The sequence below is a fragment of the Callorhinus ursinus genome, unplaced genomic scaffold (genome assembly GCF_003265705.2).
Source record: "Callorhinus ursinus isolate GAN/ISIS: 27379988/994484 unplaced genomic scaffold, GSC_fseal_2.0 scaffold4, whole genome shotgun sequence".
Lineage (NCBI taxonomy): Eukaryota > Metazoa > Chordata > Mammalia > Carnivora > Otariidae > Callorhinus > Callorhinus ursinus.
The window spans coordinates 84,303,189-84,331,015 of NW_027397066.1; the positions used below are offsets into that span (position 1 = coordinate 84,303,189).

The following is a 27,827-nucleotide window of genomic DNA, read 5'->3' on the forward strand; positions in this document are numbered from 1 at the left end:
CAGCTGAGCGGCTGGGACCGCCCTGGCCCCGAGGCTGCGCGGGCTGGCGGTCAGCGCCCAGCTCTGGTGGCTGGACAGAATCGGGTCCCGGTCTGGTACCTCTGCAGGCTGGGCAATTCTCAGCGCTTGTTCCTGCTGCTCCGATGTCTGAACAGGAGGCGAGAACTGTGCAGGGTAATTGGTACACACAGATTCCTGGGCACATTGTGGCGCGCAAAGCCTCGGGGAGCTCAAGGACAGACAATAGGATGACGAGACACAGCTAGAGAGGCTCCTAACGGCTACAGAGAACCGAAACACCGAGACACTCGCCGCCTCAACTCCCCCAGATTTCCCCAGACCCTCATCCACACTGCAAGGGCCTGCCTGGTGGCAGTAACGGTCACCTCCTGCAGCTCCACAGGTGGTCTCAGAGCGTACTCCCACCCTTCAAAGAGTAAACAGTGACTAAAATTACCTCGTTCGTAGAGTCATTTTTTTTTAAATAAGACTTTTTTATTTTCTTATTTTTTTTAAAGATTTCATATATTTGTTTGACAGAGACACAGCGAGAGAAGGAACACAAGCAGGGGGAGTGGGAGAGGGAGAAGCAGGCCTCCCGTAGACCAGGGAGCCCAATGCTGGGGCTCGATTCCAGGACTCTGGGATCATGACCTGAGCCGAAGACAGACGCTTAACGACGGAGCCACCCAGACTCCCCTCGTAGAGTCATTTTGAGGGCTGAGAAAATCCGTGCACAGCGTGCAGCGTAGGGCCTGGCCCAGAGATAAACAGCACGTTATTTAATGTTAGTGGACTACGACCCTCTGTTTTTAAAAAGCCTCACAGAGGAGGCTTGCTGAGGTTGCAGAAATTTGCCCTAAATGCGCTGGCAAATTTAAAATCCTCTGCCGCTCGGTGAATGTGAGACTTGAACTGGAAAGTTTCTGAACTCACAAATGTGGACGGCACACTTTTTTCAGGTTGTTATAAGCATAAAATGAATCAGGCTGGGGTACCCAAGGAATAGCACAGGCTTATTTCAGGTTTCATTGTCACGTGGTCTACTTAAGTCCCATTTTGCAATAGGATGTAACAGTGATCTTAGGAAGGTGACACAGAATTTTACATTACATAAAATAGATTTATTCCTGTGCTGATGTTATCTCCCTTGTTTCCATATTTAGGAGGAAGCCTTTGAAGAGTTCTCCCTTCATCAAATCTGAGCTTTATTTTGGCTATTTACAATGACCCTGGAATTGCCTGAATCTCTAGACACAGGGCAGTATTTTACTTTTACAGAGTCATTATTTTTCATAAGCCTAGCATCTTGGCTTTAGGGATATTATGGATTACTAGTCCAAACCTCTGGTTTTACATCTGAGGGAACAGAGTCCAAAGCAGTCAGGTGACTTGCCTGTCATACAGTAGCAGACAGGACGAAAATTCTCCAATTCTGGCTTAGTCTCCTTGTAGTAGAGCCTATTGATATTGAGAAGGCTCTGACTGGCTCAAAGCCTTCCTCACTTCAGCAGCGTTCTTTTGATAGGAACAAAGCTCTCAATTCAAATAATATGCCATAACTCAGTGCATTAAATAGTCAGCCCTGGTCTGTTTAAAACTAATAACAAGACATAACAGCAAGAGTAGTAAAGGAATTTTTTCATAAATCTCAGAGATTCCATTAAGCCAGGTCAAAGGAAAACTCATCCCAGCAAGTATGCTTTGATATATTCTGTTGTTCTATTGGGAAATAGTTTAATGTGGCGCCTGGGTGGCTCAGTCAGTTAAGCGTCTGCCTTCAGCTCAGGTCATGATCTCAGGGTTCTGGGATCGAGCCCCAAATCAGGCTTCTGCTCAGCAGGGAGCCTGCTTCTCCCTCTCTCCGCCCCCCGCCCCTACTCATGCACACACCCGCTCTCTCTTAAATAAATACATAAATAAATAAATAAATAAATAAATAAATAAATAAAATCTTTTTTAAAAAAAGAAAAAATAATTTAAGGAATCTATTTTAAGAAAAAAAAGAATACACACTTTTCATTTCTCCTTTCATTCCAGGACACAAACAAGGCATGACTTGGATTGCTTCACCTTGAAATCAGAGAGCTTTGAGAAAATCAATCCCCTAATAAGTATTCTGCCTAAAGTTTGGATTGGCACAGGTAATATGACAAATTTTCATTTTGTTATAGGATAATTTTTTGTCCATTATTTCCAGGAAGAATAAATCTTATTTTTAGCCATAAAAATTTTTACCTGAAGTAATTTAAAGCCACAATATGAAACACAATTTTAAAAAGTAGTCACAAGTCCCTACACTATATAAATGGATTCTATTTTGTCATCTCATTTGATGCTTTCTTTTTTTTTCTTTTTTTCTTTTTTTTAAAGATTTTATTTATTTATTTCAGAGAGAGAGAATGAGAGATAGAAAGCACGAGAGGGAAGAGGGTCAGAGGGAGAAGCAGACTCCCTGTCGAGCAGGAAGCCCGATGTGGGACTCGATCCCGGGACTCCAGGATCATGACCTGAGCTGAAGGCAGTCGCTTAACCAACTGAGCCACCCAGGCGCCCTCATTTGATGCTTTCTAAAATTCAAATTGTTTAGATCAAACGATAGTTTCCTGGTTTAAAAAGACAAGGCTTACAGAAGTTAAATGATATGCAGGGTCAGCATCCTGCTATAGAAGACCAATGAGGGCTTTTTGGCTCACATGACAATGCTTCCATCATCTCTAAATATATGAAGTTGGTAAACTCATTAGATTAGAACACCAAGGTATACCAAGGCCAAGGACGTTCCAATCCCATGAGATAATTACATAAATTATAATGAGGGGAAGAAAAATGACTCAGAGTGTCTGCTTAATCCCCAAGGCTAGGGATAGTAGGCCAGAAGTATCTCCCTAGAAAGTTATACAAAGACCTCTTAAACTCAACAGTAAATTCACAAATAACCTGGCTAAAAAATGGACCAGAGACCTTAGCAGACAAGTCACCTAAGAAGATATACAGATGGCAAATAAACATATGAAAAGATGTTCCACATCATGTATCATCAAGGAAATGCAAATTAAAACAACATGAGATACCCCTACACATCTATTAGAATGACCAAAATCCAAAACACTGACAACACCAAATGTTGACAAGGATGTGGAGAAACAGGAACTCTCATTCATTGTTGATGTGAATGCAGAATGGTAAAACCACTTTGGAAGATACTTTGGTGGTTTGTTACAGAATTAAAAATGCACTTACCTTCTGATCCAGCAATCACAATGCTTGATATTTACCCAAAGGAGTTGAAAACTTATGTCCATACAAAAATATGCAGGGGCATATGGGTGACTCAGTCAATTAAGCATCTGACTCTTGATTTCAGCTCAGGTCATGATCTCAGTGAGATCAAGGCCGGGCATGGAGCCTGCTTAAGATTCTCGCTCCCTCTGCCCCTCCCCCACAACTCGTGTGTGCATGCATGCATGTATGCTTGCTTTCTATGTAAAAAAAAAAATTAAAAAAAATACATGTGGATGTCTATAGTAGTTTTATTTGTAACTGTTAAAACCTGGAAGCAACCAAGATGTCCTTCAGTAGGTGAATGGATAAGTAAACTGTGGTATGTCTGAACAATGGAATATTATTCAGTGCTAAAAAGAAATGAACTATGAGCACTGGGTGTTATTTGCAACAAATGAATCATTGAACACTACATCAAAACCTAATGATGTACTGGGGCACCTGGGTGGCTCAGTCGTTAAGCCTCTGCCTTCAGCTCAGGTCATGATCTCGGGGTCCTGGGATCAAGCCCCACATCGGGCTCCCTGCTCGGCAAGAAGACTGCTTCTCCCTCTCCCACTCCCCTGCTTGTGTTCCCTCTCTCACTGTGTCTCTCTCTGTCAAATAAATAAATAAAATCTTAAAAAAAAAACCTAATGTTGTACTATATGTTGGTTAACTGAACATTAAAAAAAAGAAAATAAATTTGAAGAAAAGTGAGTAAAAAAATCTTATGACCAATAAAGATATCATATAACAGTGTATTACTATGTATTATATAGAAAATTTTGACACAAAAATGGTGTTTGTTATTTTGATAGCATTTCAAAACTACTAAATTAATCTTGAAAAACAAAAGAAAAAAACTAAAAACAAAACAAACAAAAAAAAGAAATGAACTATCAAGCTGTGAAAAACAGGGAGGAAACTTAAATGCATATTACAAAGTAGAAGAAGCCAATCTGAAAAGTCTATATAAAATATGATTCCAACTATATGACATTCTGAAAAAAGTAAAACTATGGAGACAGTAAAAAAGATGAGAAGTAAAAAGATGCCAGGGGTTAAGGAGGGATGAATGTATGAAGCACGGAGGACTTTTAGGGCAGTGAAACTACTCTGTATACAGAGTATACATACAGTATATATAACAGTGGGTATATATTGCTATACTTTTGTCAGAACCCAGAGAATGTACAACACCGTGAGTGAAGTGCAATGTCAACTATAGACTTTGGGTGATAACGTAGGTTCATCAGTGGTAACAAATATACCATTGTAGTGGGGGATATGAAAACGGGGAAAGCTGTGTATGTGTGGGAGCAGGGAATGTATGGGAAATCTCCGTATTTTTCATTCAATTATGCTGTTAACTTAAAATTACTCTAAAAATAGTCTATTAAAATATATATTTCTAGAAATTCCCTGGGTCAAAGAAATAAGACTTCCTGTGATTTGTCAGGTAAAGATCTTGGAAGTCATCACTGCATCCTAAAAATAAGTAAAAAGCTGAACTGAAAATCACTAACTCTTCATAGATCCCTCAGAGAATTCAGGTGACAGCAAACCACTACCCCCAAAACTGGAGAGATAGGTGGATACAGAGAATCACAGCTTACCAAAGCAGAAACCCAAGAGCAGAAAGCTCCTCAGGAACAGATACTAGGGTAGGAAAACCTAAACTATAAATGATGAATTGCTGGAAGTTGAGAGTTAAAAACTCTATCAGGGCCCAGTCTCAGGGGGTTACCCCATGCTTTTGTGAGTTTTGCTTTCTGGAGCTTAACCAAGTTCTCACACTGAAGATTAGAGAATAATGCCCTGATGCTTCAGCAGGGGGAGGGGAAAAGGAACCATTTTGAAATACATCAGACTAGTCTGTTCTTCTTAACAGGACCTGCCATCAAGAGAAACTATTTAACCAAAGCCTAACTAACCCTTTGGGGTTTTATCAGGGTCTAACCAACTTAGAAGAAGGGAAATACCAACTCCAGCCCTCTCTAGCTATCCTGCCCACTAAGGAGGTGAAAAAAAAATGAGAAGCTCTTATGAAGTTCATAGCTCAAGGCACAAGCTCACTAAAAACCTAAGCCTAATCATAGGACTATAGAAAGTTTCCCCTCTCTTGGGGCACCTGGGTGGCTCAGTCAGTAAGTATCCGATTCTTGATTTCAGCCCAGGGTCATGGGATTGAGCCCCACAATGGGATCTGCACTCAGTGTGGAGTCTGCTTGTCTCTCTCCCTCTGCTCCTCCCTCCTCTCTAAAATAAATAAATAAAATCTTAAAAAAAAAAAAAAGCTTCCCCTCTCCCCACATCCTCCCATCATATTACCAAAGGCCTATTTACCACAGTTCCTTTCACCCAGAACACCATGTATGGCTTTCAACAAAAAATTACAATGCAAAAAACACAATTTAAAGAGGCAGAGCAAGTACTAGAACCAGACTCAGATATGGCAGGGATGTAGGATTAACAGGCCGGGAATTTAAAATAACTAACTATGATTAATATGCTAAGGGTTTTAATGGATAAATAGCATGATAGAGCAAATGGGGAATGTAAGCACAGGGAGTCTAAGAAAGAAATTCTAAGGAAGACTCACAAAGAAATACTAGAAACTAAAAACATGGAGAAAAATGAAGAATGTCTTTGATGGGCTCATTAATTGACTAGAGATGGCAGTGGAGAAAATCTCTGAACTTGAGGATATGTCAACAGAAACTTCCCAAATCAAAAAGTGAAGAAAAAAGACTGGGGGAGAAAATGGAATAGAATATTCAAGGACTGTGGAAGAACTTAAAAAGGTGGAACAAACAATGTGAATATGAGGAGAGGAAAAAGAGAAAGGAACAGAAGCAATATTTGAAGAAATAATGACCAAGAATCTGCCCCGAATTAATATCAGAGGACAAATCACAGGTCCAGGAAACTCAGAGAACACCAATCGGAATAAATGACAAAAACAAAACAAAACAACAACAACACCCAAAGAAATACAACTAGGCATATCACATTCAAACTTTAGAAAACCAAAGATAAAGAAAAAATCTTGAAAGAAGCAAGCAGGGGGAGAAAACCCTACATTTGGAGGAATAAAAATAAGATTACATCTAATTTCCCTTCAAAAACCATGCAAGCAAGAAGACAGTGGAGTGAAATGTATAGTGTTGAGGGAAAAAAAAAAAAAAAGGATTGCCAAACTAGAATCCTGTATCCTGCTAAATTATCCTTCAGAAGTGAAGGAGAAATAAAGATTTTCTTTATGAGGGAGTATGTTGTCAATATACCTGCCTTGCAAGAAATGTAAAAAGAAGTTCATCAGAGAGAAAGCAAATGATACAGTTTCAAAAACTTATATCTACATAAAGAAATGAAGAGCATTAGAGAAGGAATAAGAGAAGATAAAATTAAAACTTTTATTTTTCCTATTCTTAATTAATCTAATAGATAACAGTTTGTTCAACATAATAACAGTGACAATGTATTTGATGATTATAGCTTGAATATAAGTAAAATGATTGCCTATAATGACACAAAGGACTGGGAGGGAGGAACTAGGAATACTTTGTTATTGTAAAGCACTTGCACTACCCATGAAGCAGTATGATGTGTTTTGAATGTGGACTTTGACAGTGGAGTTGTAAAAGGTATATTGCAAACTCTAGGGCAACTATTAAAAAAAAGTTTAAAAACAATAATTCATATGCTAATTCAGTAAGTAAAGGAAGTAAATAGTGTACAGATTGTGAGGGAAGATATAAAACTATCTTTGTTTACAGATGCTATGATTGTGTATGTAGAAAATCTGAAAGAACAACAAAAACCTCTGGGACGAGTATACAATTTATAGCAAAGCTGCAGGATACAAGACTAATATACAAAAGTCTATTATTTTCCTTTATATCAGCAATGAAAAATTGGAATTTGAAATAATAAACGCAAGACTATTTACATTAGCACCGCAAAAATGAAGCATTCAATATAAATTAACAAAAATGTATAAGATCTATATGTAAGCCTACAAAACTCTGATGAAAGCAATCAAAGAAGAACTAAATAAGTGGAGCGATAACTCAATGTTCACAGATAAGAAGACTCAATATTGTCAAGAAGTCAGTTCTTCCCAACATGATTTATAGATTCAATGGAATCCCAATTAAAATCCCAGCTAGTTATTTTGTGGATTTTGATAGACTGATTCTCAAGTTTATAGGAAGAGGCAAAAGGCCCAGAATAACTAAGACAATATTGAAGAAGGCAAACAAAATTGAACACTATCCTATCAGGAGCTCAACTGGTTTGGGAGAAAGGAGCTGCCAAGTGTTGGAACAACCAATCAAACCAATAAGGAGCCAAAATGAAAGTAACAGTGAAGCCTTTAAACACTTACTGTGATGGTATGAACAAAAGGCTAAAACAGAGAAGATGCCAACTCCCCCCTGCATCATTTCCCCCATGAAATGGCATACCAGTTGAGAGTCAGGTGGATCAGCAGAGATGTGGGCGTTGTCTCACTGTTGAGGGAACCCTGAACAAAAGGCTCTGGCTGCTTTATGGACCCTAGGGGGAGAGAGGAGAGGAAGGGCTAGGAGTAGAAAATTGCTGGGTACTGAGTCTAAGTAGGGATAAATGTGTTTAAGGTTTCCCACTTGTCCTGCCCAATAAGGACATACCAGCAGAGTCAGCTGAACAAGACATTTGCCCAAGATCTCAGATAAAGAGACCTAGGAATGAAGTTACAGGGGCTGGGAATGTAAATATGTGAAGAGAATGAACAGCCAGAGGGACATCAGTTCTTCACAGCAACTCCCTTTAGAGATTGTAATACTTGGCTGTATACCAAGTCTGGTATGGGGGGATGGTTTTCTCCCATGAGGCCTGTCAGGTAAAACCTTGTAATTGCCTATAGTCAGGCCTGAAAAATTACACTTACATCATGCGATCCAACAAATCTGATAGTCCTGGAGATTTATCCATGGAGGATATAGAGAGTTTGGGGCAAACTCCAATAGTAGAGTCACGGTGTAGATCCTTATATTCTGGAACAAAGCTATGTACTTCACCATAAAAAACCTACTCTGAAAAATATGTCCTAGTATGCTACTGGGTCTTAGCAAAGACCAAACTTCTGACCATGGTACATTAAAGGACTATGCAGCCTGAACTGAGGATTATCAAATCAACCAAGTCATAAAGGTGGGCAGAAGCGTCAATGTCCCATTGTATGTAGGAAGTGATATATTCAAACTCAAGCAAAGCCCAAAGGACTCAAGTAAACTACATGAATAAGTGGTCTAGCCTTCCATGTCACTTATCTTTGCAACACTGATGACCTCAAGGGGAGTTCCTTATGACCAACTAACAGAGGCCTGATTCACATGTAGGTTGGTGCAATGTAGATTGGAACTAGCCATGAAAGGAGAGCTGCCAGCCACATTACAGCCCTATTCAGGAATGGCCCTGCCTGACATTGGTGAGAGGAAATCTTCTCATTACACAGTGTTGTGAGACCTATGTTTGACTTTTCACTTCATGTGAAAGAAAAGCCTGGGCTACAGTTCTATATTGAACATCTGAGCAGAGCCAAAATGTTTGGTTGGGGCCTTAAAAGGGCCTCAGAAGAGGAGTACCTGGGTGGTTCAGTTGGTTGAGTTTCCGACTCTTGATTTCAGCTCAGGTCATGACCTCGGGGTCTTAAGGTTGAGCCCCATGTTGGGCTGTACGCTCAGCAGTGAGTCTGTTTCTCTCCCTCTCCTTTTGCCTCTCCCCCTGCTTGTGCTTTCTCTCTCTCTCTCTAAAATAAATAAATAAATCTTAAAAAAAAGGGAACCTTAAAAGAAATGAGGGTGGAAAATAGGTGACATGGAGGTCTGGGTAGATAATATGCGGATGGACACAATAGGCGTGGGTACGACACACGCAGTTTTGTTGTTTCTCACATTAATGCTCACAAGAGAACACGTACCACAGACGAGGGTCTTGAAAATCAAGTTCACAGAGAGCCCAATTCTATGGATTTTAGCCAGGCTCTGTGTGCACCACTCCAATACTTGACATTGAGCATATGAAGAAAGTGATCATAGGAGCAAAGATGAAAGCCAAGCACAGACACAACAACATGGGATTTCTCTCACCATAGATGATCTTACTTACTGCCTTTGCTGGCTGCGCAACCAGCCCGAAGCAGAGACTGAGGCTAAGTTCTAGATAATGGTAGCAGCCAGCCACCTGTTGGCAGATTGATTATACTCAACCCTTTCCTCCTTGTTGGAGCCATCAAATTGATTTACTGGAATTAATACATATTCTGAAAATGTTCTGCCTTCCCTGACTGCAGTGTCTCCATAGCACCATCCTAAAGTTATAGAATTCTTTCTTTTGAAATGGTATCCCTATGACATTGCCTTAGAAAATAGACCCACTCAATGTCAAAGGAAATGTGAAGATGGGCTCATGAACTTAAGAATCACTGATTTTACCAAGTACCCTATCACCCAGGAGCAGCCATCCAGAACAAAACAAAACAAACAGCAAAACAGTGGAAATTTCAGCTCAGGTGTCAGCTAGAGAACAGTATCTTGTGAGGTTGGAGCCCTTTCCTTCAGAATGCAGTATATACACTGGTCTCTCGCCAATATATCGTGCTATGTCTCCCAGAATTAGAACACTCAGGTATAAGAACCAAGATGTAGAAGTAGCTGTTGCCTCTCTCATCATCATTATCAGTGACTCACTAATGGAATTTGTGTTTCCTATTCCTGAAACTGTTGACTCTGTTAGGTCAGAAGTCTTGATTCAAGGGGTGAGAAAGTTACAGGGTTCCACCCAGTTGGAAGTGTGACTAATATTATGGAGTCACTTTGGGTTCCTCTTACTACTGGACAAACAGGTAAAAAAAAAAAAAAATAGAGTTAATGTACTGGCTGGGGTAATGAATTCTGATTACCAGGTGAAGCTAGAGTTGCTACAGCCTAACGAATGCAGGGAGGATTATGTTCGGAACCTTGGGGAGTCAGTGGAACATCTCTTACCACTTCCATGCCCAGTGTTAATTGTCATTGGGAAATTACAATAATCATAACCCAGTAGAATCAAAACAACCCAGCATGCAACCTACATGGGCCTCAGTAGCCCCAGGACCCAGGCCTAAATCAGTCCCATGGTTATTCTGGCTCCTGTCATCACTTTAAATCTCAGATGAGGCACCATGCCACAGAAGCTAGAATCAGACATTCCCAGCAACTGCCCAAAGGTGCTTTCCTACTTTCTCTGACTCATTTCCCTTTTCCTACACTCTCACTATTCTGGGATTGTACCTCCCAAAGAAAACATTAACAATTAAACTTTGCCTCCATCTCTGTTTGCTAGGGAACTCCAACAAAGACAATCTTCTCTCTCAATTTCTATTCATTAGCTTACTTGATCATTCTAGGCTGTCCAATAAAAATTAGACATCCAGAGCTCTTCAATAGAAATATAATGTATGACTCATAAGTAATTTTACAATATCTAGTAATCACATTTTTAAAAAGTAAAAAGAGGGGCACCTGGCTGGCCCAGTCAGGAGAGCATGACTCTTGATCTTGGGGTCATGAGTTCCAGCCCCACGGGGGAAGGGGGTAGAGATCGCTTAAAAAAAAAAAAAGTAAAAGGAAACAGGTGAAATCAATTTTAATACATTTTATCTAAACCAATATATACAAAATATTATTTTAACATGTTGAATATAATTATTAGTGAGATATTTTACAATATTTTTCAATATAAGGTTTCAAAATCTATTGTGAATTTTATGCTTACAGCACATCTCAATTTGAATCCTAACTTTTGATCTGTATTCACTATCATAAATCTACAGTGAAAAAGATTCACGTACCAATTTGTTCTGAAATATCGGGGGACAATTCTCCATGGATCTCGTATTTCTGAACATCTTATGAGCAGAGGCACTGGATACTTTTGTTCTGGACTATCTTGTAAAGGATATTTGTATTTCAAACAGCCTTGGAAGAAGAACACCCACCCATGTCTTAGTTTAGGTAGTCAGGCAGAGAGCAAGTTTTCCCTTCCAATGGCTTTTTGTTCTATTTAGGCCCTCAGTGGATTAGATGATGCTGAGTCACATCAGGGAGGACAATCTGATTTACTTAGCCTACCGATTCAAATGCTAATCTCTTCCGGAAACGTCTTCACAGACACACCCAGAAATAATGTTTAACCAGTTATCTGGGCATCTTGTGTCCTAGTCAAGTTGACACAAAAAAAATCAACCATCACAGTGTACAGTTCAGTGAGTTTGGCAAATGTATATACTCGTGTAATCACTACCCCCATTAAGAAACAGGACATTTAATCCTAGAAAGTTTCCTTGTGCTTCTTTCTAACCATATCTGCCCCCCGCCTTCCCAGGTAACCACTTTTCTGATTTCTATAACCATAGTTTAATTTTGTCTCTCCTTGAATGTCATGCAAATGGAATCGCACACTATGTTTTTTTTTACTTCTCTTGTTCAGTATAATGTTCTTCACATTTATCCACGTAATTCATCCTTATTCTTGAAAGATCTTTTTCTTGGTGTAGTATTCTAGGGTGATAGTTATTTTTCCTCAGTGCATTGAAGATAATATTCCACTATCTTCTGTTTCCAAGATTTATTGAGAAATCTTTCATTTTTGCTCTTGAGTCGATCTACTTATTGTTTCTTTGAAGGTAACCTACTTTACTTGCAGTAGTGGCAGTTCTATGTGGACCCCCGGACTACAGGTGGGATGCACACAGGCTGTGCAGAGGCTTTTAGAAGTGGGTTCTGGTGTATGACACTCCAGGACACAGGAAGCTGTGTGTAGGCCATACAGGAACATTGGCTGATTTGCAAATATTGAACCACTCTTGCATCCCAGGAATAAATCCCACTTGATTGTGGTGAATGATTTTTTTAAATGATTATTGGATTTGGTTTGCTAATATTTTGTTGATGATTTTTGCATCTATGTTTATCATAGATGGTTATGGTTAGCCTATGGTTCTCTTTTCCTGTAGTGTCTTCATCTGATTTGGTATCAGGGTAATGCTGGCCTCATAGATGAATTTGGTTGCTTTCTTTCCTCTTCTACTTTTTGGAATAATTTGAGAAAAATAGATATTAACTCTTTTTTCAGGGTTTGGTAGAATTCCCCTGTGAAGCCATCTGGTCCTGTACTTTCAATTGTTAGAAGTTTTTTGATTACTGATTCAATTTCATTGCTGGTAATTGGTCTGTCCAAATTTTCTATTTCTTCCTGCTTCAGTTTTGGCAGATTGTATGTTTCTAGGAATTTATCCATTTCTTCTAGGTTGTCCAATTTGTTGGCATATAATTTTTCATAATATTCTCTTATAAACCTTTGTATTTCACTCTCTTCTGGCCTGCAAAATTCTGCTGAAAAATCCGCTGATAGTCTTATAGGGTTTCCCTTGAATGTAACTATTTTCTCTTGCTGATTTTAAAATTCTCTCAAAAAATAAAATAAAATTCTCTATCATTACTTTTTGCCATTTATTTACTATGTGTCTTGATGTGGACCTCCTTGGGTTGATTTTGCTGGGGACTCTCTGTGCCTCCTGGATCTGGATTCCTGTTTCCTTCCCCAGATTCAGGAAGCTTTCAGCTATTATTTCTTCAAATAAATTTTCTTCCTCCTTTTCTCTCTCTTCTTCTTCTGGGATCCCTATAATATGAATGTTATTAGGCTTGATGATATTGCTAAGTGCCCTAATGCTCTTTTCATTTTTTTTCTCTCTCTCATGTTCAGCTTAATTGCTTTCCATTACACTTTCCTTCAGGTCACTAGTCCATTCTTCTTCCTCCTCTAGTCTACTATTTATTCCATCTAGTGTATTTTAAATTTCATTTATTGAGTTCTTCATCTCTGGTTGATTCTTTTTTTTATGTTTTCTACCTCTTTGTTAAGGGTTTCCCTGAGGTCCTTCACTCTTTTCTCAAGTCCAGTGAGTATCTTTATTACCATTACTATATATTCTCCATCAGGCCTATTACTTATCTCCATTTCATTTAGGTTTTTGCTGTGATTTGGTCCTGTTCTTTCATTTGGGACATATTCCTCTGTTTCCTCATTTTGTCTGTCTGTGTCTGTTTCTACGTATTAGGAAAGTCAGCTATGTCTTCTGCTCTTGACAGTAGTGGCCTTATGAAGAAGAGGTTCTGTAGTGCCCTGCAGTGCAATATCCCCTGTTTACCAGAAACTCACTTCAGGGATGTCTCCTATGAGTGTTGCATGCACCCAGCTGTTGTGACTGAGCTGCTTTTGCCTTCAGTCCAGTTATCAGCAATGGCTCTCTTTGCCTATTTTGGGCAGGGTTTGGCCTTTGTGTTGTTAGTGGGCCAGTCTGGGGCTGCCTTGGGCTTGAGTCAGACCGCATTTGCCAGAGATGCAGTACTACTGATGGGGGAAGGGACCTGGAGTGGAGGCAAGGTAGGTAGTGAGTATTGGCAACACGCTGGTTCCTGCAGGTGGCCTGTGTGTTTATGGGAGGGGAGGATGAGGGAGAGAAATGGTGCCCTCCAGCTCTTTTGTTCCTGGAGAAATCTCTCAAAGATCCCTGCCCCTCCAGCACATGCTCTGAGATTAGTAAACAAATCTCCCTCAAACTGCTGTTCTGCTCTATCTCTGTGAGACTGCTGTGCTATCTCTTGAAGGGTTGGGACTCAGTTTCCTCCTGCCCTCCCAGCTTTCCCACTGGCCTGCTGATTTTTTAAGTTCCAAATTTTAGATTTCATTGATTTTAAGAACTTGTGAAATTTGGCCCTCAGGTTTTCAAGGCCCAATTGGTATGGGGATTCATCTTCCCAGTGTGGGTCCTCCATGACTGGTGTGGGGTCTGCTCTTCTCCCTTTTTTTCTCCGTGGCATCCCTCCCTCCTGCGGACAGTCCTGTGGGTCCATTTAGCTCCCAGTTGTGTCTCCACACTTTCTACCCTCTTTGATGTGGCCACCTTTCTACATTTAGCTGTGGAGAGTCTGTTCTGCTAGTCTTAGGGTCATCTTCTTGGTTATTTACACTGATGTGGCGGTTATCTAGTTGTATCCATGGTACAAGATGTGCTTAGGGTCCTCCTACTCTGTCATCTTCTTTGTGCTCTTTTGCAATTCTCTATGAATTTTAAAATCATCCATTTCTGCAAAAACAGTCATTAGGATTTTGATAGGGACTGCATTGAATATGTAGATTGCTTTGAGGATCATTGCCATCTTCACAATAATAAATCTAATCCACAGTAGGGTCCTCTTACTCTGTCATCTTCCTCAGAAGTCAATATGTGACTTTTCCTGTCTGGCTTCTTTCACTTAGTGTGTTTTCAAGGTCCATCCACATTGTAGTATGCATCAATACTACATTCCTTTTTATGGCCAAATAATATGCCATAATATGAATATACTACAATTTGTTCATTCATCCATTGTTTCCACCTTTGGCTACTGTGAATAATGCTGCTATGAACATTCATGTACAAACATTTGTTTGAATTTGTTTTCAATTATTTGGAGTATGTATCTAGGAATGGAATTGCTGGGTCACGTGGTAATTCTGTGTTTAACTTTTTAAGGAACGGCCAACCTGCTTTCCATAGAAGCTGCATCATTTTTTAAAATTTTTTTATTGTTATGTTAATCACCATATATTACATAATTTGTTTTGGTGTACTGTTCCATGATTCATTGTTTGTTCATAACACCCAGTGCTCCATGCAGAACGTGCCAGAAGCTGCATCATTTTACATTACCACCAGCAATGTAAAATGGTTCCAATTTCTCCAAATCCTCACAAACACTTATTTTCCATTAAAAAAAATTATAGCCATCCCAGTGGATAAAAAGTGGTACCTTATTGTAGTTTTGATTTGCATTTCTCTAATAACTAAAGGTGTTGAGCATCTTTTTCATATGTTTGCTGGCCATTTGTAGATCTTTTTCAGAGAAATATTCAAATCCTTTGCCCATTTTTAAATTGGGTTACTTGTCTTTTTGTTGAGTTTTACAGATTCTTGATATATTCTGCAAACTAGACCCTTGTCAGATGATTTGCAAATATTTTCTCCCATTCTGTAGGTTGTCTTTTCACTTTGATACTGTCTTTGGACATACAGAAGTTTATAATTTTGGTAAGTCCAACTTACCTATTTTTTCTTTCATTGCTTTTGCTTTTGGTATCATTTCTAAGAATTTATTGCTAAATCCAGAGTCATGAAATTTACTCCACCTGAGAGTTTTATGGCTATAGATCTTACATTTAGGACTTTGATCCATTTTGAGTTAATTTTTGCATGTGATGTGAGGTAGAGGTCCAAATTCATTTTTTTTTTTTTTGCATGTGAATATCCACTTGTCTTAGAACTAATTGTTGAAGAGCCTATTCACATTGAAAGGTCTTAGCACCCTTGTTGAAAATCAATTGACCGCAGATGTGTATGGGTTTATTTTTGTATTCTCAGTTCTATTTCATTGGTCTGTATGTTTATCTGTATGCTAGTACCATACTCTTAATTACTGTAACTTTGCCGTAAATTTCGAAACAGGAAGTATGAATCCTCAAACTTGTTCTTCATGATTGTTTGGTTCTTTGTGCTCTTTTGCAGTTCTCTATGAATTTTAAAATCATCCATTTCTGCAAAAACAGTCATTAGGATTTTGATAGGGACTGCATTGAATATGTAGATTGCTTTGAGGATCATTGCCATCTTCAGAATAATAAATCTAATCCACAAACACAAGATGTCTTTCCATTTATTTAGGACTTCTTTCAGAAATGTTTTGCAGTTTTCAGGGTACAAGTTTTACGCTTCCTTGGCTATTCCTATTTTATTCTTTTTGATGTTATTTTAAACGGAATTTTTTTATTTTTTAAATTAATTAATTTTTAAAATTTATTTGACAGAGAGAGACACAGTGAGAGAGGGAACACAAGCAGAGGGAGTGGGAGAGGGACAAGGAGGCTTCCCGCTGAGCAGGGAGCCCGATGTGGGGCTTGATCCCAGGATACTGAGACCATGACCTGAGCCAAAGGCAGATGCTTAATGACTGAGCCACCCAGGCACCTCTGGAATTTTTTTAAAATTACATTTTCAGATTGTTCATTGCTAGTTATAGAACTACAATCAATTGATTTGCGTGATATCTGTACCCTGCAATTATGTTGAATTCCATTTTTAGCTCTAATAATTTTTTAAATTGTTATTCTTTAGGATTTTCTATATCATGTCATCTGTGAATGTATAGTTTTACTTCTTTCTTTACAATTTTTGATGACCTCATAATTTTAATATCTGAAATTTTTGCAGGTCACATGGCTCCCATTCATGGTGCTATATTCCTTTGTATATATTTTTTTCTTTCTGGTATGTACCTGTGAACTATCACTGAGTCCCTGCAGAGTGTTTGCTTCTGCCAGTACCTGGCTGCTCTGATTTGGAACTATTTTAAAAATTCAATCTTCTTGGGGCGCCTGGGTGGCTCAGTCATTAAGCGTCTGCCTTTGGCTCAGGTCACCATCCCAGGGTCCTGGGATCAAGCCCCACATCAGGCTCCCTGCTCCGTGGGGAGCCTGCTTCTCCCTCTCCCCCTGCTTGTGTTCCCTCTCGCTGTGTCTCTGTCAAATAAATGAATAAAATCTTAAAAAAATTAAATCTTCTTTCTAAAAAGATATTTTGCTTGAGTTTTCTGGGACCACCTAGGTAGTAAGATTTAGGGCTGCAAATCTTCACAAAGGCCTATTACTGCAGATTCTGAGAAAATATTCTCCTGCCACAGAGCACCAATGTTCAAGAGATGCAGACTCCTCCCTATACGTATTAGGGAGGGGCTTCTCTCACTTGACACCACTCTTCGGATGCATTCTGGGCTTCGCCGGGGTCACAAAAATTACAGTTCACTTGGTTTTTCAAGTGTTTTTGAGGTGAAAGTTGGGTTTCTGGTTATATTCTGCTTTCTTTTTGGGCTCCTGGCTTCAATTTGTTTTTGGCTTGTGAGTACTCCTTTCTTGACTGATTATAGACACATTAAAAAAAATTGTTTTTCCCAGGATCTTTTTTTTTTTTTTAAAGCCGAATGCAGACGCTTAACAACTGAGCCACCCAGGCGCCCCTTTCCCAGGATCTTTAGTTGCTTTTTTACAGGGGAGTTGGTCAGCATAATCGTCCATACTAATGGAAAGTGAACTGTCCATCTATTGATTGTGATGCTATTTTTCTTACAGTAGTCAGAGAGTAAAGAAGGTTCCATTCATTACATCAGTCCCCCTTATCTGTGGAGGGTATGTTTCAAGACCTCCAGTGAATGCCTCAAACTGCTGAAAGTATTAAACCCTCTATATACCATGTATTTTCCTATACATACATACCTATGATAAAGTATATTGTTATAACTGTATAAGAAAAGTTACGTGAATGTGGTCTCTCAAAATATCTTACAGTACTGTGCTCACCCTTCTTGTGATAGAAGAGGATAAAATGCCTGCGTGATGGGATTAACTGAGGTAAATGTGACATACTTAGGCTACTATTGACCTCCTGACGATGTAACAGGATGATCTGCTTCTGGACCACAGTTGACGAGGAACTAAGACTGTGGGTAAGGAAGAACTACTTTTCTATAGTATATTGTAGTTTTTTTTTTTTTTTTTACTTTTGGCGTTAAAAATATAGCAAGAAATATTTTTGGTAAAGTCCACCGTTTAGACTTTAAATATTTGGCCACCTAACAATGTGCCTGGCAGTCATCACTAGATTGAGGAATATAGCAGAACAAAAACAGACAAAATCTCTAACAGAGCTTACATTCTGGGATAGGGTTGAAGAAACAATAAATATTACATGCAAGTTGTATAATATTGAATAGGCCATGGCACACTCTACAATGGCAGGGCTGTTGGTATTTCATGAGGAATAGTTGAGAAAAACCACTCTAAAGTTTGACATGTGAACACTTATAGAGAAGAGGGAGCCGTATGGCATCTGAGGTAATTCTAGGCAAAGAGAAGAACAAGGCAGACATCTTAAGATGAAAGTCCTGCATGTTCAAGTCTCACCAGAGGCCTGTGTGACCGAGCTGAGGGAGCTGGGGAGTGGTGGAGCAGAATATGCTGAAGCAGCAGAGGTGGTGGGAAAAGTCATTACAGCTTATAGTTCACCTTAGTAATTCCGGTTTTACTCTGAATGAGATGGAAAACGGTTAGGTTTGCAGTGAGGACACGTCATGTGGCTTAAAAGGATTATTCTGGGTGTTGTGTGTGGGACAGACTGCTGCAAAGTAAAAAGCAGGGAGGACCACTGAGGAGGCTATTGCAATAATCCAAAAGGTGATGGAGCATTATACCATGGTGGCAGCGGTAAATACAGGGAATAAGTAGATTGAGTAAAAATTAAAAGTAGAACTGAAAAAAAAAAAAAAAAACCTGAAAGGATTGCTGTTTAATTTGTGTGAGAAATCAAGGCTGATGCCTAGGCTTTGGGCCAGTGCAACTCAAAGGAATGTTTACATTTACTGAGGCCGAAAAGGGGTAGGGGTGTGTGTATCTGTGTAGAAATCAAGTAGGTTTTAAGGTAGCTTTTAGGTAGCCAGGTGGATAATGAGTAAGGAGCTATACAGTTTAGGAGAGATAGCTGGGAGGTCAGCAAATGACAATGGTTAACTATGTTCTCTTAAGCAACCAGGGCACGAAAACTCCAGTTGTTTGGTCTTGACACTATTCAAATTTAACATAGCAACAAGGTACTGAGTTATTTAAGAGGCTCACACAATAGTATGCACAATGAAAATGAGTTATTTCATAAAACCATTTTCAGTACAGGAAAACTGATGGCTCTTAAAATTTTTTAAATTTCATCCAGAAATAGTGCACAATTTGGATAACTGACAATGGGATCTTAACTAAAATTCCATGTAAAAGAGCAATTACTAGAAATAGTGTGCCAGAGTTAAAATTCATAAAAAAATTCTCCAAAATGCAAAGTATCAAATAGTTATAGGGTAGCAGGAAAGAATGCAAAATTCTCATTACTGGGGACCTAAAGAAAACAATCTTCCTAGCCTTTCTAGAAAAGTTCTTTTACACAGTCTTCCATAACTCTTGAGGGGTTGGGGGTGCAGGGGTGGTCATGCTTTTAAATCCTGTTTCCAAATACCTTTACAATTTATATTACGTTGGGGCTGTTGAAAGCTTTAATAGCTACTTTTGAGTATGTTCAATATATGCTAAATCCAGTGAACACTGCAAACACCCTAAACATGAATCCTTACCCTTTCACTAAACTCCCTCCCCCCAAAAAAAACCCAAAAAACTACTAAGCCATTTTAGGCCACAGAATGAGACCAGTGTTCAAATCCTTGCTCAGCTTTTCAACCAACACTTGGCCAACTTTTGTACCTGGTTACTCTTTAAATACTACTTGGCCATTGGTTGAATTATATATACACAAATAAAGCTAAATGTCATAAATTTGAAGGTCACTGGGTTAGACAAATTAATTGTAGGATGTTAATGTTAAGTAAATGTGTAAAACCACCTATACTTCAAAGTGCTATAAATTTGTCAGATATAAAGTGGAAATGTAGTATTTGGGCATCCAACAGTTCTCTTATCCCTATGAAACAGCAAGAGGTGTCAAAACACTAGCTATAGGGCTCAAGGACTGCTGCTGTGGGCTGTCAAGAGCTAGATTTCAGAATCACTTGGATGGCTTTTTAGAACAGAGCACTGGGTTTCTCAAATTTTCTCAATCAGTAGACCTGGAGTGTGGTCTGACAATTTCCATTTTAAAGAACTTCCCAAATGATACTGATTACTAGTCTTTGAACCACACTTTTGAGAACTAGTCTTAATTCTTTATAGACCACAGTTTTATAACTGCTATTTTAAGAGGTTCAAAATAGAACTCACACACAGTATTAAAGTGTGGATTTCATGTCAGCTGGAATTACTGAGACCAAAGTGTCTTTAAACACAGACTTTAATGGTAACAATTCCTTTAAGCTCAATTAACCTTAGCTATTACAAGTGTTAAGCAGATGTCACTATTAAGACAATATTCAGTGACTTGTACTGGTTTCCTCATAAAATAGAAGACAAATTCACTTAAAAGTGTAATCAACAATCATTTAACAGTTTTGTTATGCCAACACAAAACATGGCTAATTTGAGTTACCTCCAAAATCACTAACACAGCATGATCAGTAACTGAAGCATATTTTAACTAAGCCATTAAAAAAAAAAAAAGTGAGTGTTTCACTACCCCTGAGACCACTAGTTAACTGTGGTTCATACTTTTAAAAATTGTGAGTACACCCACACAAGAAAGCAAACAAGCTTTTTAAAAAATCTGGTATCACATTGCAAACTTGCCCAGGAAAAAGGAGTCACTTAAAATATAATTTACCATTAACAGGTCACATGGACTATACTTCTCAAAGATTGAGAAACTCAGTATTAAAAATTTGAGTTTATGCATGAAAAGATCTAGGAAATATGTAAGAACCAAAATCAATTTTTAATCTAATATGCATCCAGTCCTACACACGGCACTAGTAATGTATATGGGGGAAAAGGGCAAATTCTTGGATTCTTTTGAAGGTTTCATTGGAGATGATCTCAAGTCCGGTGTCCATACATTCAAAAATGTTGGTTTTCCAGGTACTTTACTGTTCTCTTAAACCTGGAGAAGCCATTATGGCTTATTCCCTTAGAAGTGACGTAAGAAATGTTGTAGAAAGCATCAGATACAGAGAACTGGACACATCTAGTAATTATTATGACAATCAATGGTTTTAAGTCATCTCTATGAATACGTAAGGTTGTCTAAGGCTAAAAAAAAAAATCAACTTGAAAGTCATTTAGGAATTCAGAAGCTCTGACAAACTGTTTATTCACAGCTGGCTTTCAGTGATATGCCTACTAAAGCTATTACTTTGAGAGTATAGAATCAGAAGTAATTATTTTGAAAACAGAGCAAAAGAACAGTATTTCTTACCTTATGGAGCAGTAGGCTACTAATTTTTCATTTGCAATTTGAATCCAAAAGAGCTTTAACAGTATGACATCTACTTTTAAGGAGTAATTTTTTAAGTAAAAGATGAAATGAAAAAAATTCACTCGTTGGAAAATTGTATAGCTGGGTTATTTCTCAATGAAATGCTTAAATTACAGAATTAACAAAGTCAGAACATCTTCGGAAGGCATGCATTTCACTTGCAGTTTAGAGAAAAACCTTAAGTCAATAAACCATGTCCAAACTACGTATTAAAATGTTTATAAAAAAATCAAGCTTTAACATTTATTTTATATCTAGCTTTCCACATCTGTGTGCAGACAAGGAGTAAGATTGCACATAAATGTAAGCAGTGCAAAAATGTGGAAGTGGAGAAAAGTCACAGATGTGCTAGAAATCAAATACAAGATTTTAAGAAAGCAATGGACAAATCAAAATAACTAGGAAAAAAATGAAACTATAGGGTCAGGATTAGGAAGGGTGAAGAATGATAATGCCCTTGTTACTACAGAAGTTAGTGGCACAGATAGCACTTGTCAAACAAAAAATAATCCAATAGCATTGACTTTTATTCATTCATGTTAAGTCACCTGAAATGATATTTGTAGCATTTAAATGCTCATTAATGTAAATGGCTGAACAAATCCATTTCAATGGATATTCAATATCCCACATAGTTAAGTCACTTCAACACAGCCTCATGACAACTCCCACACCAAAACAGTACTTTATTTTGTAAATTTTGACCCATTATTACTCCCATGTTATGGTTTTTTCAGCTGTCAAGTGTACAAGGTGAAGAAAAAAATTTAGTTAGATGGGGGTTGCACCTGGAAAATAAACTTCAACTCCATATACATGTTTCAAAACTGCTGGGTCCCAAGTCCATCTATGAACTCCAGGGCTGCCAGGATCACGTGCAGCATACTAAAGCTACACTATCCGAATAGCTTATTAATTCTGCATAAATCAGGTCAATCAATGTGTCAACCTGTAACAGACTGTGCACTTTTAACTGAACATGGCAAAATATTCACTCTTTTGAACTTTACATCATCATTTGATGTCAAACAATGAAGCAAATCCCAACAGTATATACAAAAACAGCTTTGCATTTACAAAAGATTGTTTCCCATACTGATTAATTCAGGCAGCTAACTCATTGGTTTATGCAACTTTATTGAAGAAAAATAAATCAATTACTAGCAGAGCTATTAGTTGATCACTCATCCATTGACAACTTGCATCATTTATTCAGTGCTATATTAAACAGTGTATTGGAAGATAGATTAACTAATAGCTCCAAGCCTCCTAACAATTTAAATGAGAATTACAAAATGTTTGAGACCCTATTTTGGAATACAAAGGGTGTTTGACTTCCAATTTCCATTCTCTGTAGAACAAGAACAGGTCATTCCTTTATTGACATGCATAAAATACATCACATTTTCTGTTCTGCTGATGCTATAAATTCAATACCAATTCTCCAGCCACATCAGTTATGAGCATAAAGTATATCATGTAACCTCAAATCTCTAACAGTGGAAGGCTTAAAAAAAGACTGGATGCTAGAATAATGCTGCTTCCTTTGATGTGACAACTGAGCATCCATCTCCCTCCCCCTCAGATGATTTCTTCAGCATGTTAGAGCAGTGAGGAATGGTTTTAGTCTCATAACCAAGTTAGAGTGAAGACATTGGCCACATAATACACATGCTCCATTTTTAAAAAAATTCTGAATCTTGGGCAACTGTTCTCTTGTAACTACTTTACAGTTTCTAAAAGCAGTTATTGTCCAAAGCTGGAAGAACTTAAGTCTTCTCAGATGAGCATGTGAATGAATGGAGGGAGGTAAACAAAAAATAAAATTAAAAAAGATGAGGTCTGATAGGGGAGCAGCCGGATAAGAAAATCAAAAAAGGAACAGTAATTTAAAGTTTATTCCAGCTATAATGCAGGTTATTCTGACTTTAAGGTAGCATCACATGGCATACTTCTGAGTCCATTCCCGAGATATTCTGTTGTACCTGTAAATAAAGAAGATGTTACTTAAAAAGTTAAAAATGAATTCTTAATACTTTAAAGGAAAGATTGCTATTTTACCTCCAGACTCATCAGAGTCATCTCTCATGGTTATGATTAGAATTAAGCCAACGGAGAGAAAAAGCATTGGTACTCAAAGCAATGTGGGAAATGGAAACCTTATGCTTCCAATACAATAAAAATATTTTAGTAAACACATTTAAGGTGGCATTGATATTGGGGAGGCTAACAAAAATCAAAGACCTTTTCTCTCCCCTACCACCTAGCTAAATGTTCTATTTGAAATTCTAAAATTAGTATCCATTCCAACAAATTTTAACATTAAAAAAAAGATTTTACAGTTCATCATGGACTTATGTCTGAGTACAACACAGATTCTGAACATCTATAGAAATTTCCATCAAAGCTGGAACCAAACGATTTTATGTGAAACGACCTTGAGAAATTACTAGAGCCTGGGTAATACCAGAAAATACCTTTGAGATTTAAGTACAGGTAGAAGATTAGACACTGGGGAGGGTGCAAAAAGCAATTTTCAAGAGGAAGGTGGGTGGGACTGGTACATATGTGTTAATTAGAACACTTATGTGTTACTTTTAGAAAGTGTGGTGATTGGAGCTAACAAGCCCCACTTGAGACCTAATAAATGGGAATCTCTACTAGGAGTACAACTTAGGGGCATCTGTTTAAAAGATCAACAGATAATTCACACAAGAGCAACGTTGTTTATTACTGAGGACTTCTCTAATATTGACAAATGCTATCAATTTCTCCCTGTATTATATCCATGCCATAGGCTACTTACCAAAATAGTGATAACTAAGATACATCAAGGGGCACAAGAGAACTTTTAGATTTGTATTTCTGTTTAAAGTTTGTAAAATATTAACTAGCTTCATTTCAAACCAAGAACTAAACATGGTTCAACCATTTTTCTAAACTTTGGCATATAGAAGTTCTTTCTACCATTCATGGTTACCTCATTTAAGGACACCCTCTCAAAAAGCCAGCACTTTAAAACAAAGGTTTCATTTAGCATACAAGGAGCCACAAAGTATAGTTGATATTAATACATGCTTGTCAGTAATGAACATTTAGTTTAGATGCTTAGAAGCTTTATTAAAAGTGTTTTCCCCTTATATTATTATTTCTTGGCCAAATTTGAACTGAATCACCACATTCCATATAGTACTGGTATAAAGGTTAAATTGTGCCAAATTTAAAATGTAAATACCATAGTAGTTTGAAAAAGATACTACTTAAACTTTAATTTCTTACTAGTGCTATATAGAATTGTTTTGCCATGCAAAAATACTCTCAAGCAATAATAACTACTGGGTATACTTTCACGCTAAACAGAGATCAAGCAGTTAACTGTACAGTTTTCAAAAAACTGTAAATGTTACCTTTTGTTAGTTAATAAAGTGCCTTAAAACATGCAGCACTCAAGTGCTGGCAGTACCATGAATAAGTGCACCATAGAGTGCAGATCCTCTTACCCTACAACATAGCGTATTTCTCTGTCCACTCTCTTGCTAACCTATTGTACCTAATTGAACAAGTATACTTAGCATTAATTATAACATACAACAAAGTTATAATGGTGAAGTCGTACATAAAGATAATTCAAATATTTGAGAAATTTAGACAAATTTTTATAACAGTACCAGTGTTTCAAAAACATGATTGGGTAAAGAAAACTTTGCTTTCTTCCCAAAAACTTAGTGACAAAGCACTGAACATGTTAGAAAACTAGAACGTTTTAGAGGGGCTAGTCACTGTCACATAAACTAAAAAAAAAAAAAAAATTCCCATTTCAAAAACTACCTTTCTGTACATTTTAACTACTATCTTACCAGAAATACATCACCAAATCTTCTTGGCATTGCCAAAACTTACAAGAGTATAAGCCTAGCTCATTAAGATAAATCACTCTTTATATTATTTCCTTAAATTACTACATACTTACTTATCTCTGTCTGTTTTATAGATCCGTGCAATCTCTGGCACTAGGGGGTCATCTGGGTTTGGATCACATAGCAGTGAACAAATGGATAAAAGAACTGCAAATAAAAACAAAAACAAAGTCTGTTACCCAGCATCAGGAATTTGGATAAATAAAAGTATATTTAAAAACGTCAATCCTCAGGGCACCTGGGTGGCTCAGTCATTAAGTGTCTGCCTTCAGCTCAGGTCATGATCCCAGGGTGCTGGGATTGGGCCCCACATCGGGCTCCCCCCTGCTCAGCAGGAAGCCTGCTTCTCCCTCTCCCACTCCCCCTGCTCATGTTCCTGCTCCCGCTATGTCTCTGTCAAATAAATAAATAAAATCTTAAAAAAAAAAAAGCAAGCCAGCCACTGGTTTCTCAAATTTAAAAAAAAAAATAAATAAAAACGTCAACCCTCAGAACATTTTTAGTTTGTTCCTTAATGTCAGTGAGACAAGTCCATATAGAGATTTTGCTTCATAGGAGACAAACTCCTGGTAAATAAGGAATGCTAGAAATAGAGCTTTGTACTGCGCCAAACTCAGGAGTTCTGGGATATTCAAATGATGCTGTATTAGTTTATTAATAATCATTTTTAAAAAGTGACATTAGAATTTAAGTAACTGGAGTTTCTTGGTACTTTGAGGGGGGAAATCTAGCAAAGAATATGCAGGGAACACCTGTGCAATGTTATTCTCAGTTGTTAAGGCATGATGAAAAATTCATTCTAGGGGAGCCAGCTGGCTCAGTCAGGAGAGCATGTGACTCTTGATCTTGGAGGTTGTGGGTTCAAGTCCCATGTTAACAGTAGCAATTACTTAAATATTTAAAAAGACAAATCCATTCTCTGCCCTACCCTTGGGGGAGTTTCACAAAAACTCCAACTGCTCCATTGTGTTTTGTCTCCTTGAATATATAAACTAAAAGTACTGGTTAAATGAGTGTGGGGATCTAGCTCTATTACTAAGTGAGCCTTCTCAACTCTAGCTCTTACCCTGAACTGTTCAATATATGATCTTGGAAGATACCAAGTATCACAGAGCATGTATCTAATTCATTTTGTCTGCCTGTTATGTGCCAGACACCACAAAGTGTTATAAAATTTTAACATATAAAAGCTTAGAGCGGTTATGAAAATCTTCAAAGATAACATTACCATAAAAAGACAGTACTAATGTAATATATATTATAGCAAATATAATTTTAAACCCAAAAGGCAGGAGGACACACATAAAAATTCAACCTACATTTACAGAAACATAGTGATGATTCTCAACAGTGATAAACTTGGACCCTACTATTAGGATGTTCTTGATACTGCATCTGTATACTATCTGTATACATGCAGATCTGTAATACATGGTGTTAAGAGAGCCTGATTTGCAAGGAAACTGGAATGTATCCCAAGAAGGTGAAAAACAATTATGTCACACATGAAATTATAGCAGCATTCACCAAAACTGATTTTTTTCTTCTCCAAGAGTGATTTCAAATTCATTGTATACAAACATGTATCTGAAACACTGTCTTAATTAGCAACATTAAAAAAACCCTCATTTTTTGTACCTAAGGGATGCTAAATCAACACCAAAACCCAAAATTTACTGGAAGGCAAACTTCCTTCCTATTATGTAGTTTTGTGGTAAGTCATTTTTTTTATGTGTGTGGGGGGGGTGACAAAAGCCACCATAGTCATTCAAAATGGAGAAAGATGGAAGCACTCCATCTCTATCTGGAATATTCATGTGGAGACTAGACAACCTATTAGAGATGTCACATAATGGACCCTTATTAAAAGTAGAAGACCAAAATTAATCTAGAGACATTTCCAAGACTCTAATAATTTCAGCTTATTACTAGGTAGGAACAACCTATTAAACACAACACCTATTTAAAAGGCTTTTTATCTAAAAAAAAAAATACTGTAATAAACACAAGAAAGCAAAATCAGAATCTTCCTATAATGGAAACCAAGATTTAAAACCTCTATTAAACTTTAGATCTACCATTTTATACAATGCTTCGAAGCGAGTTGAGATGTGAGTGGGCCTAGAATTGAAAATACTACAGAAATCTATTTAAGAAACTTTATTTGCAAATAATGCCTACACCCTAATTTGAATTTTAACTTTTTCCCACAAAATCTTTAATCAATACCACTAAAAGCATAAAATGTAACTTTTTTCCTTCCCCACCTCTTACCAAAACATTGGCATAATATTAAGTAGGCCCCAAAATGAAACTTTTTTTTAAAGATTTTATTCATTTATTTGACAGAGAACGGGAGCACAAGCACACAAGCAGGGGGAGCAGCAGAGGGAGAGAGAAGCAGGCTCTCTGCCAAGCAAGGAGACTGACGCGGGGCTCGATCGCAGGACCCCGGGACCACAATCCAAGCCCAAGGCAGACACCCAACCGACTGAGCCACCCAAGTGCCCCAAACTCCTTTAAGTAGAAAGTCAGAGCAGCTCAAGACTCTAAAAATACTTTAC

General features: G+C 37.9%; 1 protein-coding gene and 1 long non-coding RNA gene across 11 annotated transcripts in view; one reads left to right on the forward strand and one right to left on the reverse strand.

The window, feature by feature from the left end:
* Positions 1 to 32: 32 nt before the first annotated feature.
* LOC112825458 (uncharacterized) lies at positions 33 to 27,816 on the forward strand. Its single transcript, XR_003208703.2, has 4 exons — positions 33 to 174; positions 2,041 to 2,144; positions 17,734 to 17,891; positions 27,613 to 27,816. It is a non-coding gene; the product is annotated as an uncharacterized lncRNA (long non-coding RNA).
* Positions 21,853 to 27,827, reverse strand: part of UBE2D3 (ubiquitin conjugating enzyme E2 D3) — a 28,323-nt gene continuing 22,348 nt past the window's right edge. For all 10 annotated transcript variants that reach the window (XM_073892059.1, XM_073892062.1, XM_073892063.1 and 7 more), the window contains 2 exons: positions 25,317 to 25,410; positions 21,853 to 23,331 (listed from right to left, as the gene is read on the reverse strand). In XM_073892059.1, coding sequence (XP_073748160.1) covers positions 23,286 to 23,331; positions 25,317 to 25,410 — 140 coding nt within the window. In that variant the 3' untranslated portion in view covers positions 21,853 to 23,285. The remainder of the gene's footprint in view (positions 23,332 to 25,316; positions 25,411 to 27,827) is intronic.